Below are 15,045 nucleotides of genomic sequence, written 5' to 3' on the forward strand. Positions count from 1 at the left end.
AAACATGTTATACTTACCTGCTCTATTGCAGTGGATTTGCACAGAGCAGCCTGGATCCTCCTCTTCCCAGGTCCCTCTTTGCTGCTCCTGTCCCCTCCCTCCTGTCGAGTGCCCCCAGAGCAAGCAGCTTCCTATGGGGGCACCTGAGCCGAGTTACAGCTCCCTGTGTCCATTCAGACATGGAGCTGCCATTCGGCCCCTCTCCCTCTCTCTTGTGATTGGCTAACTGACTTTTATTGACAGCCGCGGGAGCCAATGGCGCCACTGCTGTGTCTCAGCCAATCAGGAGGGAGAGTCTCAGGCGGCCAAGGGACTTGTGGACATCGCTGGACAGAGATAGGGCTCAGGTAAGTATTAGGGGGTGCTGGGGAGGCCACTGAATGCAGAAGGCTTTTTACCTTAATGCTTAAAGATAAAAACCTTGCCTTTACAACTCCTTTAAATATACATGATTTAGGCACAGGTTCACTTTAAAGGTAATTGCTACTAAGGGACCCATAGGCTGCCATCATTGGCCTCTCTTTCTGAAATACCCAATACTGTGTTCCAAGCACTAAAGGCTATAAATCACACCAAAAGCATGTCTAAATAAAAAAAATGGTAAAACTAGGGTAGAGTTGTGCAGCTTGTCTGTCCACATTAGGGGAAATGCAGCTAGAAACCATACAACCAGATAAGACAGCGCTCAGTGCCTTGGAAAGTTGATCATAATAAACAGGAACACAATTGTCCCGACTGTAATGGTAGTAAAAAAACAAACAAACAATGTTTATTACCCACTAAGGGGAATTAGAAGCATATAAAAGGGCAAACAATACCAAGCTGAAAGGTCCCAGGCAATGAAAGACTAAGGTATTCCAGTCCGGTGGACGGGGCTGTAAAAAGAGGTGCTAGACAATAAGCCCTTAGGAGTGGAGCCGAGCCACTCCATCTGCTTCACTGGGACACTGCAACGCGCTTGGGCGATGTCACAGTAGTGTGCGGATTAAACCACAGGGACCAAGATGGATACTGTCGGGAACCAGCGTGGAACGCAAGCTTTCCAGTTGCCATGATGACGCATTTTGCGAGCAATGCGTGAAACAACATTGTGTGTTTTTTTTATGTTCAACTCTCCAAGGCACTGAGCGCTTTCTCATCTGGTTGTATGCACTCTTTCTGAAATACTTGACTGGAATGCCTGAATGACTGGAATGCCTGAATTTCTGGAATACCAAAATCTGTAAAGGGTTAATGTGAAAATCTGAAATGCCCTTTAGAAGTATCAGGAGATTGTGCGCGCCTGCTTTGTCATAACTGCTGGTTTTGGCTAGACATGTGCAATTCATTTACTTTCGAATACATTTTTTTAACGAATTTTGACAAATTCATTAATTCCGAAATTTCCTGGACAGGACAACTTCCTGGAAAAGAAGGCAACAGGATGCAACAAGGCTGTGGTTTTATGGCACTGAGAAAGGACTGCCCCAACTGCAATCTCTGAAGCATCGACCTCCAACACGTAAGGCTGGGCTGGGTCGTGATGACGAGGGACTGGGGCAGAGGTGAATTGCTTCTTGAGTTTGTCAAAAGCTGATTGTGCTGAGGGGGGACCACAGAAAATGGCTGTTTTGCTTGGTGAGTTGTGTGATAGGTGAAATTATTTACGAGAAGCCTTTGATGAATCTTCTATAAAAATTGGCGAATCCCTCGAACCTCTGGATGCTCTTACAGTCCAAGGGTACTGGCCATTCAAGAACTGCAGTTACCTTCTGGAGGTCCATGGATATGCCAGAAGTCAAAATAATGAGGCCAAGGAATTGTATGGTATCTTTCTTGAACTCACATTTTTCAAGCTTGGCGTAGAGTTTATGGGCTTTCCGCATATGGATGTGATGTGCCTCGAGAGAAGGTAAAAAAACAAGGATGTAATTTAAGTACACTATCATGAAGAGGTCAAGAAAATCCCAAAAGATGTTGTTCACCAAGTGTTGCAAAGTTGCTGGGGCGTTACACAGCCCAAATGGCATGACCAGATACTCAAAATGGCCAAACCTAGAATGAAAGGCCATTTTCCTTTCATCGCCCTCTCTTGTCATCCAGCAGGAGAGGTAGAGGGCCGGATGAACCCTTTCCTGGGGCTTCTTGCATAGTGGTATTCCATACTTTTTGGAGAAGTGGATGTCCATAAAGCATCTGCAAGCCTCAAAGTCAATAATAGCTGCTACTCAGATTATCCTTCCTGGTATCTGCAAAGAGAGGCAGAGAGTGAGATGCGAGGATTTAAAAACGTACGGAGAAACAGATGGGGGTTCGATCCACTTACTCAGCTTAATAGGACATCCCTGAAGAAAGTGACCCGCTCCACCACAATACAGGCATAGATTGTTCAGGCGACGTCGTTGACGATCTTCGGGTGTGAGTGGTGCATGAACTAAGCCGAGTTGCATCGGTTCTGCATCCTGAATTGGGATTGATGCGTGGGTCTCAGGGATTCTCAGGTGTGGAGCCATGGGTACTCGTGGGAGCATCCATGTGGGATGGGCCATACAGGATTGTTCCCCACGATGTTCTGAGTCTCTGATCAAGCTGGATAGCAAACTGAATTGTATTGTTCCAATGTATCAGGGAGCCCCACTCTTGCTAATTCATCTTTAAGGGGCTCGGACAGGCCCAAGCGAAACTGATGGCGCAAGGCAGCGTCGTTCCATGCAGTGTCTGCAGCCCATTTGCAGAATTCCATTACGTAGTCCTCAACAGGGCATTTCCCCTGTTGTAGAGCGGTCAACACAGTTTCAGCCATGGTGGTTCCTTGTGGGTCATCATAGAGCATTGCTATGGCATCGAAGAAAGAAGACAGTGAGTGCAGTATAGGACTCTCCCAATAGCTGATGAGCCCATGCCTGAGGTTCTTCTGTAAGTAAGGCTACTACAAACCCCACCTTTGTATCCTCTGAAGAGAAGGTCCTAGGCTGCAAGGTAAAGTATAGCCAACAGGCATTCCTGAAAGCCCGGAACTTGTGGCGAACCCCTGAAAAGCGTTTCGGCATAGGAACCCATGGTTCAGGAGCTGGAGTAGCGATGGGCTGCTCCATAGCAGTCAGCCGACCTTCCAGTTGAAAGTACCCCTCTTGTATGGACGTCAGGGCCTGAGACACAGAGGCCACTTGTTGGCACAGGGCCTCGAAGGCGGAAGCATTCCCCTCAGTCTCAGACATGGCTGGATTATTCTGTCACGAGGGCCACGGTGAAAGTTGCTGTTTTCTCAACGAATCTACACATTTGGCAGTGCCCACATGCGTACATTCCTGTCACGAGGGCCACATACCTGAGGTGAGAACAAAGTAGTGGGAAGGCCTCCCTTGCATCTCGGGTCCTTGAAGCCTCTGGAGATGGAGGCAGAGACTTGGTGGACACCGAGTGGAACGGATAACAGGGGTGCAGGGCACCGTGCAAGCCTTAGTCCGAGATCCGAGCCGATGTCAAGTCCAGTTTGGCAAGTATAAAAGGGTTAGTCAGAAGAATGGTCGAGATCCAAGCTGGGGTCGGTTCCAATCTGGCAGCTGAGTACAAAAGGGGCAAACAAGTAGAATGGTCAAGGTACAAATCCGAGGTCAATGGCAAGCAGCAATCAAGAGTAGTCAAATAGGTTTCCAGGTCACAAGTTCAGACAGATCACACACTAGCACAGGATCAAGGGGGGACTGAAGATAGTCCAGCAATTAGGCAGTGTCTGGGCTGGGCTTATATAGGGAAGTTTGAGGTCACTTCCTGTGCCCCTTCTTGGCATTTTCCCGCCTTTTTCCATCAGGTTGTGGCCACTACCTGTGCGCCTCCTGGGCACTTTCCCGCCTTTTTTCCATCCGGTTGAGGTCACTTCTTGTGCGCCTCCTGAGTGTTTTCCTGCCTTTTTCCATCAGGTCTTCTGCGCAGGTGTGGGTTGGCGCACTGAGGCATCTTTGGCGCATGCTCAGTTGGCATGGATTTTCTCTTGCAGCAACGCGCTATTGGTGCATGCGTAGTAAGCCCTGGACTCTTACAATTCCTTTGAGAGGGGATAATCAGTCAGCCAGTTTGTAGTCCTTTCCCTAGTATATTCTGAATGGACTAAAGTGTCCTTGAGGTTAAGGGCTCTTCTTGCAACCAGCTACATTTCTTACTTGTTCCCACTGAGCCCTTAAGTAGTAATTATCCTTAGAGGACTTTTTTGGATAGCATCTTTTGAGTGTCCTGCTTATTAGCCAGGAGATCCCTCCTATTTTTTGTCCAGGCCTTCTTCCGTGCCCTTTTATGTGTTCTGTGAGAATAGCCTTGGTCTCTAAATCTACCATACAGCTCACCTGCTTCCCTGTAGAAATCATCATCCCTGGAGCAGTTCCTGCGGAGTTGCAGGAACTGACCCACTGGGACTCCCCTGACCAAATGGTCTGGGTGATGACTGCAAGCCTGCAGCAGCGTGTTTGCTGCAGTCGGCTATCTGAAGGTACAGGTGGATATTTGGTTACCATTTATAGAAATTTGTAGATCGAGAAAAGAAATTGTCTTGGGGTCTACCATGTGGGTTAATCTAATATCCCTCCCATTATTATTAAGAGCTGAGAGGAACTCAAGTTGCTCTTCTTCACGCAACCACACCATAAAGATGTCATCAATGTACCTCAGCCAGGTGAGTGCCCAGTTGAGGTACATTGGCATCTGATAGACAGTCTCCTGGTGGAGGCAGGCATATGACGGAGCCCATGGTGCTCCCATGGCAGTCCTTCTCGTCTGTTGGTAGAACCCATTAAGGAATTGGAAGTAGTTATTAGTTAAAGCAAGCTCCAAAAGTTCTAGGATAAACTCATTTGGTGTACCAAAATCCAGGTGGGTCACCTCCAGAAAGTAAGAGACAAACCTGAGGCCCCACTCTTGGGGTATCGACGTGTATAAGGACTCTACGTCGATCCCCACCAGCAGGGCCCCACCAGGAATCTCAAGGTCCTGCAATTTGGCCAGGACATCACGAGTGTCCCGGGCATAGGACGGCAACGAGGACACCATGGCTTTAATGAATCCGTCCACATACCTGCCCACACGCTCCATGGGGCCCCTTATCACCAAGACGATGGGTCTACCAGGTGGGTTGATGAGAGATTTGTGTAGCTTCAGGATTATATAGAAGGTGGGGTGTAGTATATTCTCCCACCCTCAAATAATCCCACTCCTTATTTGTCAGAAGGTTAGCTTCAAGAGTCAGAAATAGTTGCTGATTAAGTTTTTCAACTAGGGTGGGGAAGGGATTATTTGGCAGTTTCAAGTAGGTGGAGGCATCACCTAGCTGTCAGAAAACTTCCCTTTCATACAGGTCACTAGACAACAGGAGCACATTACCTCCTTTATCGCTACTCTTAACTATCAAACCCCCCGCCCGCTCCAGCTCAGACAGTGCTTTTCTTTCTTCACTGGTCAGGTTGTCTAAGCCACGCCACGACCAGTCAATTTTATTAAGATCGTCCTTTACGAGGTCAAGAAAGACTTTCATCCAGTGATGCTTGTAAAGGGGGGCATTTTGATAGATTTAATATATAGACCACTAGGTCTTCTAATCCTATCTGGGTTAGGTTCATCCTCAATGCCAATTTTTTCTTCCAAAAGAGCTACCAAATTCTCCAGGGCTGATCTCTCCTCTTTGTCCTCAGGAGTCTCAGGTAGTGAACCACCTGTTTGGGTACTGTCCTTGTGACCACCATGCCAGATGTGAAATATAACTTTGCGCAAAAATAAACGAATGTCTTTATAGACTATAAATTCGTCCATGGACGTTGATGATGAGAAGGACAGTCCTCTGCTTAGTAATTTGATATGTCTTTCCTCAAGTGGAAAATTCAACAAATTAATGACCTGCATATCTGTTGCTGGGGACATTGGCAAAGCCGGAGCATCACATCCCTCTAGTATTTGGTACTGCAAGTGCTCATCTGCTTTTGAGTTTTGCGAGTTGTCCCCCGGGTACTGCCTCCCGTTCCTCTTTCTCGTCCTCGGCCTTTTATGTCTAATCTTCCCTCCTCTTTGGGAAATTCCCCCAAAGGGCCTAAGTCCGCAACACCAGTTTCATCCGTGAGTACAAAGTCAACCATTTTGATAGTGTCACTGTTTTCACTGCCTGAGGAATATTGCCTATTTCTAGTAAGGGTGGTAGACCTGTTTCTATTGCGTCTACTCTGACTACATCCCTTGGGTACTGTGGGATCGAAGACCTTGCCCTTTTCAAAATCATCCAGATTTTGTCTGAATTTGTGCTGTTTCATTGTCATAAGGTGCTTCTGGGTTTTCTCAATTTCCTTCTTAAGTATGTCATTATGTTTCTCAAAATCAGGTTCACTCTGAAAGGGTTCCAATATTTTACTACTTTGTTCCAGTTCAATTTTAAGCTCATCCAGCTAGATTTTTTCCTCATCGATTATCAGTTGAATTGGCCAGAAGGAGGATCAGTGTTACAACAGCGAATATTGATTTGCTGTTGTAACACACCTGGGTGGGCTCAGAGCGCATTCTCTGCGACCCAAGCCCAACCTATATTGAAGCCTATTAGAGTCTCTGGCTCTAATCAGTGCCTCAAAAAAACAGGCCCTCGGCATTGGAATCCATGTGTCGGTGTCCTGAAAGGGGCCGGATGCATATAGGGGAGGCGGAGATGGACAGGGGGAGCGGTGCCCATGTACCCTTAATGGACGGGCCTCCCCTGCTCAAGAGTCTGGTGGCAGAACACTTTATGAACTGTCATTTAGGAACCCCCCAGTGTCTATATTCACGTGAACTTATATTATAATTATAAAATCTTTTTTTTTTTTTTTTTTTCACAGTTCTTTCTTAATCACTTTTTATATATCACTTACATCAATGTTTGTGATTATCCGTAACTTGTCATGATACGTAGCTTGTGTGTCGCTGAGGAAGAGATGGCACCAGAATGCAGTATGGGAAGAAGACAAGCCGTTGGACATTGGATGTGGATGTTCCTTTGACACGTACCACCTACCTAAACAATGCTACCCTCCAAGTACACCCCTTCATAGAAACTCTATTACAATATTATCTGATGGCAGTGGCCTCTTTCAGCGGGATAATGCACCTTGCCACACTGCAAAAATGGTGCAAGAATGGATTGAGGAACACGACAACGAGCTTAACCGCTTGCCGTCATTATACTGCGGCAGGTCGGCACGATCCTGCGAACCATCGTAGCTATACGTCAGCTCGCAGGATCGATATAGCAGGCACGTGCATGCGCCTGCTGCACAGCGGGGGTGCCGATGCTCGTGGCCGACGTCCGTGTTTTGTTCTGAGGGGAATGACAGATCGTGTGTTCCTATTAGCTAGGAACCACGATCTGTCACTTCCTCTAGTCAGTCCACTCCCTCTTCAGTTAGAATCACCTCCCAGGGAACACAGTTAACCCCTAGATCGCCCCCTAGTGTTAACCCCTTCACTGCCAGTGACATTTTTATAGTAATCAATGCATTTTTATAGCACTGATCGCTGTATTAATGCCAATGGTCCCAAAAATGTGTCAAAATTGTCTGATGTGTCCACCATAATGTCGCAGACACAATAAAAATTGCAGATCGCCGCCATTATTAGTTAAAAAAAATAATTACAAAAATGCTATAAATCTATCCCTATTTTGTAGACACTATAACTTTTGCGCAAACCTATCAACATACGCTTATTGTGATTTTTTTTTTTTACCAAAAATATGTAGAATAATACATATCAGCCTAAACTGAGAAAAAAATTGCTTTTTTTAAAAAAAAAAATGGAGATATTTATTATAGCAAAAAGTACAAAATATTGTGTTTTTTTCAAAATAGTCGCTGTTTTTTTGTTTATAGCGCAAAAAATAAAAACCGCAGAGGCGATCAAATACCACCAAAAGAAAGCTCTATTTGTGGGAAAAAAAGGACGCCAATTTTGTTTGGGCGCAGCGTTGTATGACCGCGCAATTGTCAGTTAAACCGACGCAGTGCCGAATCGCAAAAAGTGCTCTGGTCAGGAAGGGGGTAAATTCCTCCGGGGCTGAAGTGGTTATGGTGTTGACCTCCAAATTCTCCAGATCTCCATTCAATCAAGCATCTGTGGAATGTTCTGGAAAAACAGGTCCAATTCATGGAGGCCCCACCTTGCAACTTACAGAACTTGAAGTGGAACAAAACCATTCTATTCTTTTTAGCCAAGGACACCAGCTGACACCAGCCATTTGATGGTCTGACAGTTTGGTAGAGAGCACAAGAATATGTGACAGTTAACGTTCCTGGCATTCTGGGAATGTAAATGTTTTTTGAAACCGTTAAATTTATAGCTTTAGTTCTGCTTTAAAGGATCTGCTATTGACGACTTGGTGCCAGATACCACAGCATACCTTCAGAAGTCTAGTGTTGTCCATGCCTCAAGGGGACAGGGCTGTTTTTGGCAGCAAAAGGCAGGGTGAAAAAAGGGGACTTACTGAATATTAGGTGGGTGGCAATAATGTTATGGGTGATCAGCGTAGATCAGGAATATTAGAGTAATTTTTCTGAATAGCAATGTAAAAGACAAAACTGTAATCTTGTGTAATGAGGTCCAGTAGTAAAACCTTTAAGTTTTCCATTTCAAAAGGCAATTTCTCTACTGATACACTGGTACAACATACATATTGTCTTCACTGCAATTAAATGAAAGTTCACAAAATGTAAATACAATAATTTCATCTAAACACAATTCAAAATCCTTTTGGTACAGAGATCACTGTGTAGCCAGACAGTTGCCCCCATTTTAATCCTATTGTCTGTTATGGCTATGGTTGTTACATTGGTTACAGATTGTCACAAGTGCTTTCTATGGGGATGATGTATGATATTTTATTTCTGCATTTTGTACCATATGCAAAGTTCATCCACTCTGGGTCCAAACTGCTATAATATGTAGCACCCTGGAGTTTAGGCAGAGTTGCTCCTCACAAATTGACTTGCTAGGAGTAGTTATCCTGGTTGATTGTTAGAGATCTGTTGATTTCTCCCTTAATTTGACCTTGTTGAACTTTTCTCTTCTACCACTAGGTGGCCAGGTACTTGGTGGTACTAGATATGAGAAGTGCAACCGAAGGTCAGGTTATGGGTATATAGGGTATCTCAGCGAATGGGCAAGGGTTTTCTTGGATCCCTTGGCCTGCTGGGATAGCCTATATATTTGGGAGGAGTCAGGTGATCTATGTTCTGTGCCACCTGGTTGGCTGTCTGGGTGGACATGTGTCGTATTGCCCGGGCTGCTAGGTCGGAGTTTGGGCCTATCCCGGGCACATCTGGCTGCTAGGCTGTCTGAGGGCCTATCCAGAAGCAAGAGAGCAGCGCAGGGTTGGGACTGCGGCTTGCAGTCCAACCAGAAGTGACGGTTCTGCCAGCCGGAGAACCTGTCGTGGTCGGAGGTAGAGGGGAAGCAGTCACCAGTAAAGGACTATCTGCCTTAGTACCATGGACCACAGTGAGTAACTGAAGCAAGTACCAGAGCAGTGTCCTCACCAACCGGGGACGGTGAAGAATCTGGAAACTTCAGTGGGAATCAAGCCAGGGACCCAGCCAGAGGAGGTGACACTTGCAGAGCAGCCTTGTGTGTCAAGCCAGGGACCGAGCAGGCCAGCGTGGGTGAAGCTTGAGAGGTATCTAGAGTGCCAAGCTCACGACCCAGCAGAGAAGCGGGGGTGACGCTTGAGGAAGATACCACCATGAAGATTGAAGGAGCTCAAGGGATTCAGTGACAGTGAATCAGTGGGTCTAGTGAGAGACCGGGAGCTCAGTGTGCTGAAGAACTACAAGGAGAGATTGTAGTGGAAGATAAAGGAACTGTTAAAAAGACTGTTGCCAAAGGAAACAGCATTCCTGCACGTGCAGATGTGGCGTCTTGCTGGATGCCTTTCCCTGCATGACTGTCCTCCTGTTGAAGTCTCTGAGTCTGCCAATTGAACTTGCAAATACCTAAGGGTGTCCTGGCCCTAACCCTCTTTCCCCCAGAAAAGTTTGTTAAGAGAAATAAACTTTCTTTTGCATTCAAGAAGTGTCTGGCGCCCAATGACTTTCACCATCTTTGCACCTAGCAACCCACTACATACAGGAGAATGTCAGCTGTCTCTGGCTCTGGAGGTTCTCATTAGACCGAAGGAGGCCTGGGACCTTGCTACAAATAGGTTGAAGTTTGCCCTTCTTTTTATATCTGGTTGCAGTGATATAGAGTGTGCAAACTGTTTCTTTTATGGCCTTTGTCCTTAGCCTAAGTATGGTTTGTGCAGGCATGACATCTTGTTAGTGTGATAATAAGACTAGTTAGGGAACTTGGCTAAGAGTGGCAGCAAAAGACATTTGACCTGGGGGTGCAGAAAGTATACATCTGGGCATTCCTAAAAGAATAGAAGATGTTCACTTAGTAAAGTTGACACTGAAAACCCAATCATACAAAGAAAATGGCATTATTGCATTGCACATGATTGGGTGAATGAAGCCTAATCCCCAACTTAAGTGGACATTTTCTTTGCAAAGTGGAAGTTCTCTATTCCTTTAGTAAATAAGCAGGAAATAATTTCAAATAATATTTGTACTATTGAAAAAATGAACCTGTTTATAGCTAGCATACAAAGTATGAATTACTTACTGTAATGTTACAGAGGAAGAGAAACAAGTAAACGTCCTTCATAGTTTTCCTTTTCTTCAGATGGCTCTTAATGCTTCCCACCAGAGTCGATCTTCTTGGCATTCTCAGATTTCCTGGAAGGCTCGTTAGGGACAATCTTTTCTCTTTCTCTTGCACACTTCTACGTCTTATAGAATCATGCTGTTCCACAGGCACGGGGGAACTCGTTCCTGAATGAGCATTAAGTAAGTTGGCGGGGGGAAGACGATGCAGGCCTTGGATTATAAAAGCATTTTGAAAGAAGTGTTGAACAATCATCAGTACAGAATAGGAAAATGTTAAACCACACATTAGGCCAAAGGGAACTATGGATACCATGGCTATAAGAGAAAAATAAGAAATTTCATATTGACCTAATGTTGCTAACACAAGTAGAACTGTATCTAAGGTCCGACTTGGGTTCTTCTGATTGCACATGTTTCTCTTATCCAGCTTGAAAATGACAATTCCCACCACGTTGGCCAGACACATAAGAAAAAGACTGATCAAATGAAAGAAGTAAAAAGCAGTCAAAGATACCCAAAGTTTTTGAGGATTCCCTCTACCCACTTCATATAAGACAAACATTACTAGGCCTGTAATCAGAATGGCCAAACCAGAAAAAAGGCCCAGACGCGGGATGTGTTTACGAGCACCTGGCCCCAGTCCATGGTGGAATAAAGCATTTTCGTCAATCTTGCGTCCGACATTCTTCCACATGATATAGATCATTGCTGCTGCAAAGAGGTTGTACTCAATATGAAAGGGGTACAAGTAACTATAAACTCTTTTGTTAATGGCACATTTATATGAGCATCCACATCTGTTCAAATCTTCATCGCCATCTGTTGAGAAAAGTAATATGGAATTGTAAGACAATAGTCCATTTTCACATTGAAAACAGTTTTAGATTTACTGCTATGCTGTGAACAACTGAATAGTAATATAGATCAGATTATACACACACATACCATACACTGCTGCTGAATGACTCCAAAAATGGACCATTCCTGATTTATCAGGATTGGTCAGTTAACAAGAATGCAGCCCCTGATGGTTTTTCTATTAGAAAGTTCAGAATAGTTTGCAAATCAAATGGCACATACAGTATTATGTTTTTTTTTTAAATAAATATTTCAAACTAATAAGAGCACTGCGTTACTTTAAATGACAATTGCGTGGTCGTGCAGCGTTGTACCCAAATAAAATTGATGTCATTTCCAATAAAAAATGTATAAAATCTAATTTCTTCATAAGTTTAGGCCAATATGTATTGTGCTACATATTTTTGGTAAAAAAAGATCCCAATAAGCGTACATTGATTGGTTTGCGCAAAAGTTATAGCGTCTACAAACTATGGGATTTGGGGACTTTTTCAAATTTTATTTTTTAAATGTAAAGTGACAGTGTAAAAAAAAAAAAAAAAAATGAAAGTGCCCACATGCCCCATGCTCGCAAGCAAACAGCGATCATCCCACACGTGCTGTATTACCTCGAACGTCAGATCATTCGCAGTAATTTTAGCACCAGACCTCTTGTGTAAATATAAAGTGGTAACCTGTAGAGACTTTTAAAGCGTCACCTATGGATAATAAAATATATGTCCATTGTCGCTGTTGCACGGGCAATTTTAAAGCGTTACATGTTTAGTATCTATTTACTCGGCGTAACATCATATTTTATATTTTACCAAAAAAATGGGTTAGGTTTTGTTTTTTGCATTAAAATTCAAAAAAGTATATTTTTCCAAAAAAAAAAACTGCTGTGCAAATTCTGTGTGATATAAAAAAATTGCAACACCCACCAATTTATTCTGTAGGGCCTCTGCTTTAAAAAAATATATAATGTTTGGGGGTTTTCTAGCACAAATACTGATTGTTACATGTAAACAAAGAGTGCTAGAAAAGGCCTGGTCTTAAAGTGGTTTTAAACATTGTTGAAGGATTACAACCCCCCCCCCCCCCTTTTTTTTTGCTACCTGCGGCTGTATTTGAAGGCACACAAATACATATGAATTTGATTTTGTGCACCCCAGGATGGAGACAGTGGCACATCCTCCATATGTGCAATATGCATGGCGAACACAAGGCCACCAATAAGGGGGAAAGATGAACCTCCTGTACAGGGCCTGGGCCCCATGAATTCTCTTTAGCGGGCCCTGTCAGCAGTATGAATGGGATCATAGGCATTGGTGCATCGAGGGTAAAAATACAGTAATTGATCCCCCATGTGGCTCTCCCTGCAGCAGCTGAAAGCCGCCTCCTCCTCTCTCTCCTGCCAGCTTTCAGCTGCTGTAGGGAGAGCCACACAGGGGATCGGTTCCTATTCCTTCTGCCTCCTCAGCTCCCCTGTGTGTCCCCTTCCCCCGCAACACTGCTAGCTTCCCCTCCTCTCCCTCCCGCAGGCTGCTACGAGCACACAGGGGGATCATTTCAGGAGAGAGAGCGGGGGGGGTATAAATTTGCCATCTTTACCAGCCTTCTCCTTTACTGAATGAACACAGTGAGGGATCAGTACTGATCCCTCACTGTGTTCATTCATAAGTGAAGCATAGTAAACATGCTTCCTGTTCATTCATCTGCAGTGCAGCTGTGGCTGCAGAGAAAGAATTTGGGATCTATGTCTTCAATTCCTTTCTTTGTCTCAATGTGACATATCAAGGGTCTGTTTAGACCCCTGAAAAGGGAAGAGTGGCATGGCTGTATTTTGGGATAGAGGACAATTTACGATTATTATTATACTGGATTTATATAGCGCCAACACTTTACGTGGCGCTTTACTATATAAATGGGCATGGTAGAATTACAATACAGTTCAATACAGATTTGCCATATTTACCAGACTTTTCCTTTCCTGAATGAACACAGTGAGGGATCAGTACTGATCCCGCACTGTGTTTATTCATAAGTGAAGCATAGTAAACATGCTTCCTGTTCATTCATCTGCAGTGCAGCTGAGGCTGCAGAGAGAGAATTTGGGATCTATGTCTTCAATTTCTTTCTCTGTCTTAAAAGTGAGCTATCAAGGTTCTGTTTAGACTCCTGAAAAGGGAAGGGTCATGTGGCTGTATTTTGAGATAGAGGTCAATTTACTATTATTATTATTATTATACTGGATTTATATAGCGCCAACAGTTTATGTGGCACTTTACAATATAAAAGGGAACAGTACAATTACCATACAGTTCAATACAGAAGAAATAGAAGCTCGTGGAGCTTACAATCTAAAAGGAGAAGGAGGTAATACAAAAGGGAATAGCTGCAGGGAATGATCTGACGGAGGTGACTCAAGTACAGATCTTAGGTGGAGATGGGGTAAATGAAGATGGGGTGAAATTAATGTTCAAGAGTCGCCTAAAGGCGGACAGGGTGAGAGCTGCATGGACATACCAGGGCAGGGAGTTCCAGAGGATGGGAGAGGCTCTGGAGAAGTCCTGGAGGTGAGCATGGGAGGAGGTAACAAGGGTGCTAGAGAGAAGGAGGTCTTGGGAGGAGCAGAGAGGAGGAGTTGGGTGATGTCTGCAAATGAGGTTGGTAATGTAGCTGGGGGCAATGTTGTGGATGGCTATGTATGTTGTGGTTAGTATTTTTAATTTTATACGATGGGATAGGGGAAGCCAGTAAAGAGATTTGCAGAGAGGGGCAGCAGTTATGGATCGGTTAGTGAGGTGTATTATTCTAGCAACAGCATTCATAATAGACTAAAGGGGGGCTTAGCCTGTGTAAAGGTAGGCCAGTGAGGAAGGAGTTGCAGTAGTCAAGGTGCGAAATAACCAAGGAGTGAAGTTTTTTCTGATGTGGAATTTTGGAAATGTTGTGGAGGTTAAGGCGGCAGGATTTAGCTAGTGATTGGATGTGGGGGCTGAAGGAGAGGTCAGTCTAGGATTACACCTAATACTCTGGCATGTGGGAAAGGACCAAAGGTTGTGCCGTTGATCTCAATTGTAAAGTCTTGGGGGGGGGATCAGGGAGGAGGAAATATTACAAGCTCAGTTTTGGAAAGAATGAGTTTGAGGAAGTGGCGTGACATCCACACTGGTATGTCGCTAAGTATATTTATGATCCGTGAGGAGACTGAGGGGGTGAGTTGAGGAGTGGAGAGATAGATCTGGGTGTCCTCAGAATAGAGGTGGTATTGGAAGCCATGGGAGATTATCAACTGGTGATGTTTATCATGTCTTCCCTTCTGAATGAACAGTTCTGTGTAGAGAGCATTTCCTATGTTCATCCCGGGGATCACTGAGCATGAGAAGTATTCACTGATGCCCCCCCATCCCCGCTTACCATCCTGACAACCTGATCTCCCCCTCCCCCAGCTCGCAGTGGCTGGAGAAGCTAACACAGGCTTTGAATGCTGCTGAGTGATTGGAGGACCAAGTGGAGGTTGGCAAAG

At 44.6% G+C, this 15,045-nt stretch overlaps 1 protein-coding gene across 2 annotated transcripts in view; it reads right to left on the reverse strand.

Annotated features, from left to right (window-relative positions):
• LOC141114443 (proton channel OTOP2-like) overlaps nucleotides 1–15,045 on the reverse strand; it is a 206,130-nt gene that overhangs the window by 18,728 nt on the left and 172,357 nt on the right. For both annotated transcript variants that reach the window (XM_073608118.1, XM_073608117.1), the window contains exon 5: nucleotides 10,636–11,498. In XM_073608118.1, coding sequence (XP_073464219.1) covers nucleotides 10,636–11,498 — 863 coding nt within the window. The remainder of the gene's footprint in view (nucleotides 1–10,635; nucleotides 11,499–15,045) is intronic.

The sequence above is a fragment of the Aquarana catesbeiana genome, linkage group LG12, assembly GCF_042186555.1.
Source record: "Aquarana catesbeiana isolate 2022-GZ linkage group LG12, ASM4218655v1, whole genome shotgun sequence".
NCBI lineage: Eukaryota > Metazoa > Chordata > Amphibia > Anura > Ranidae > Aquarana > Aquarana catesbeiana.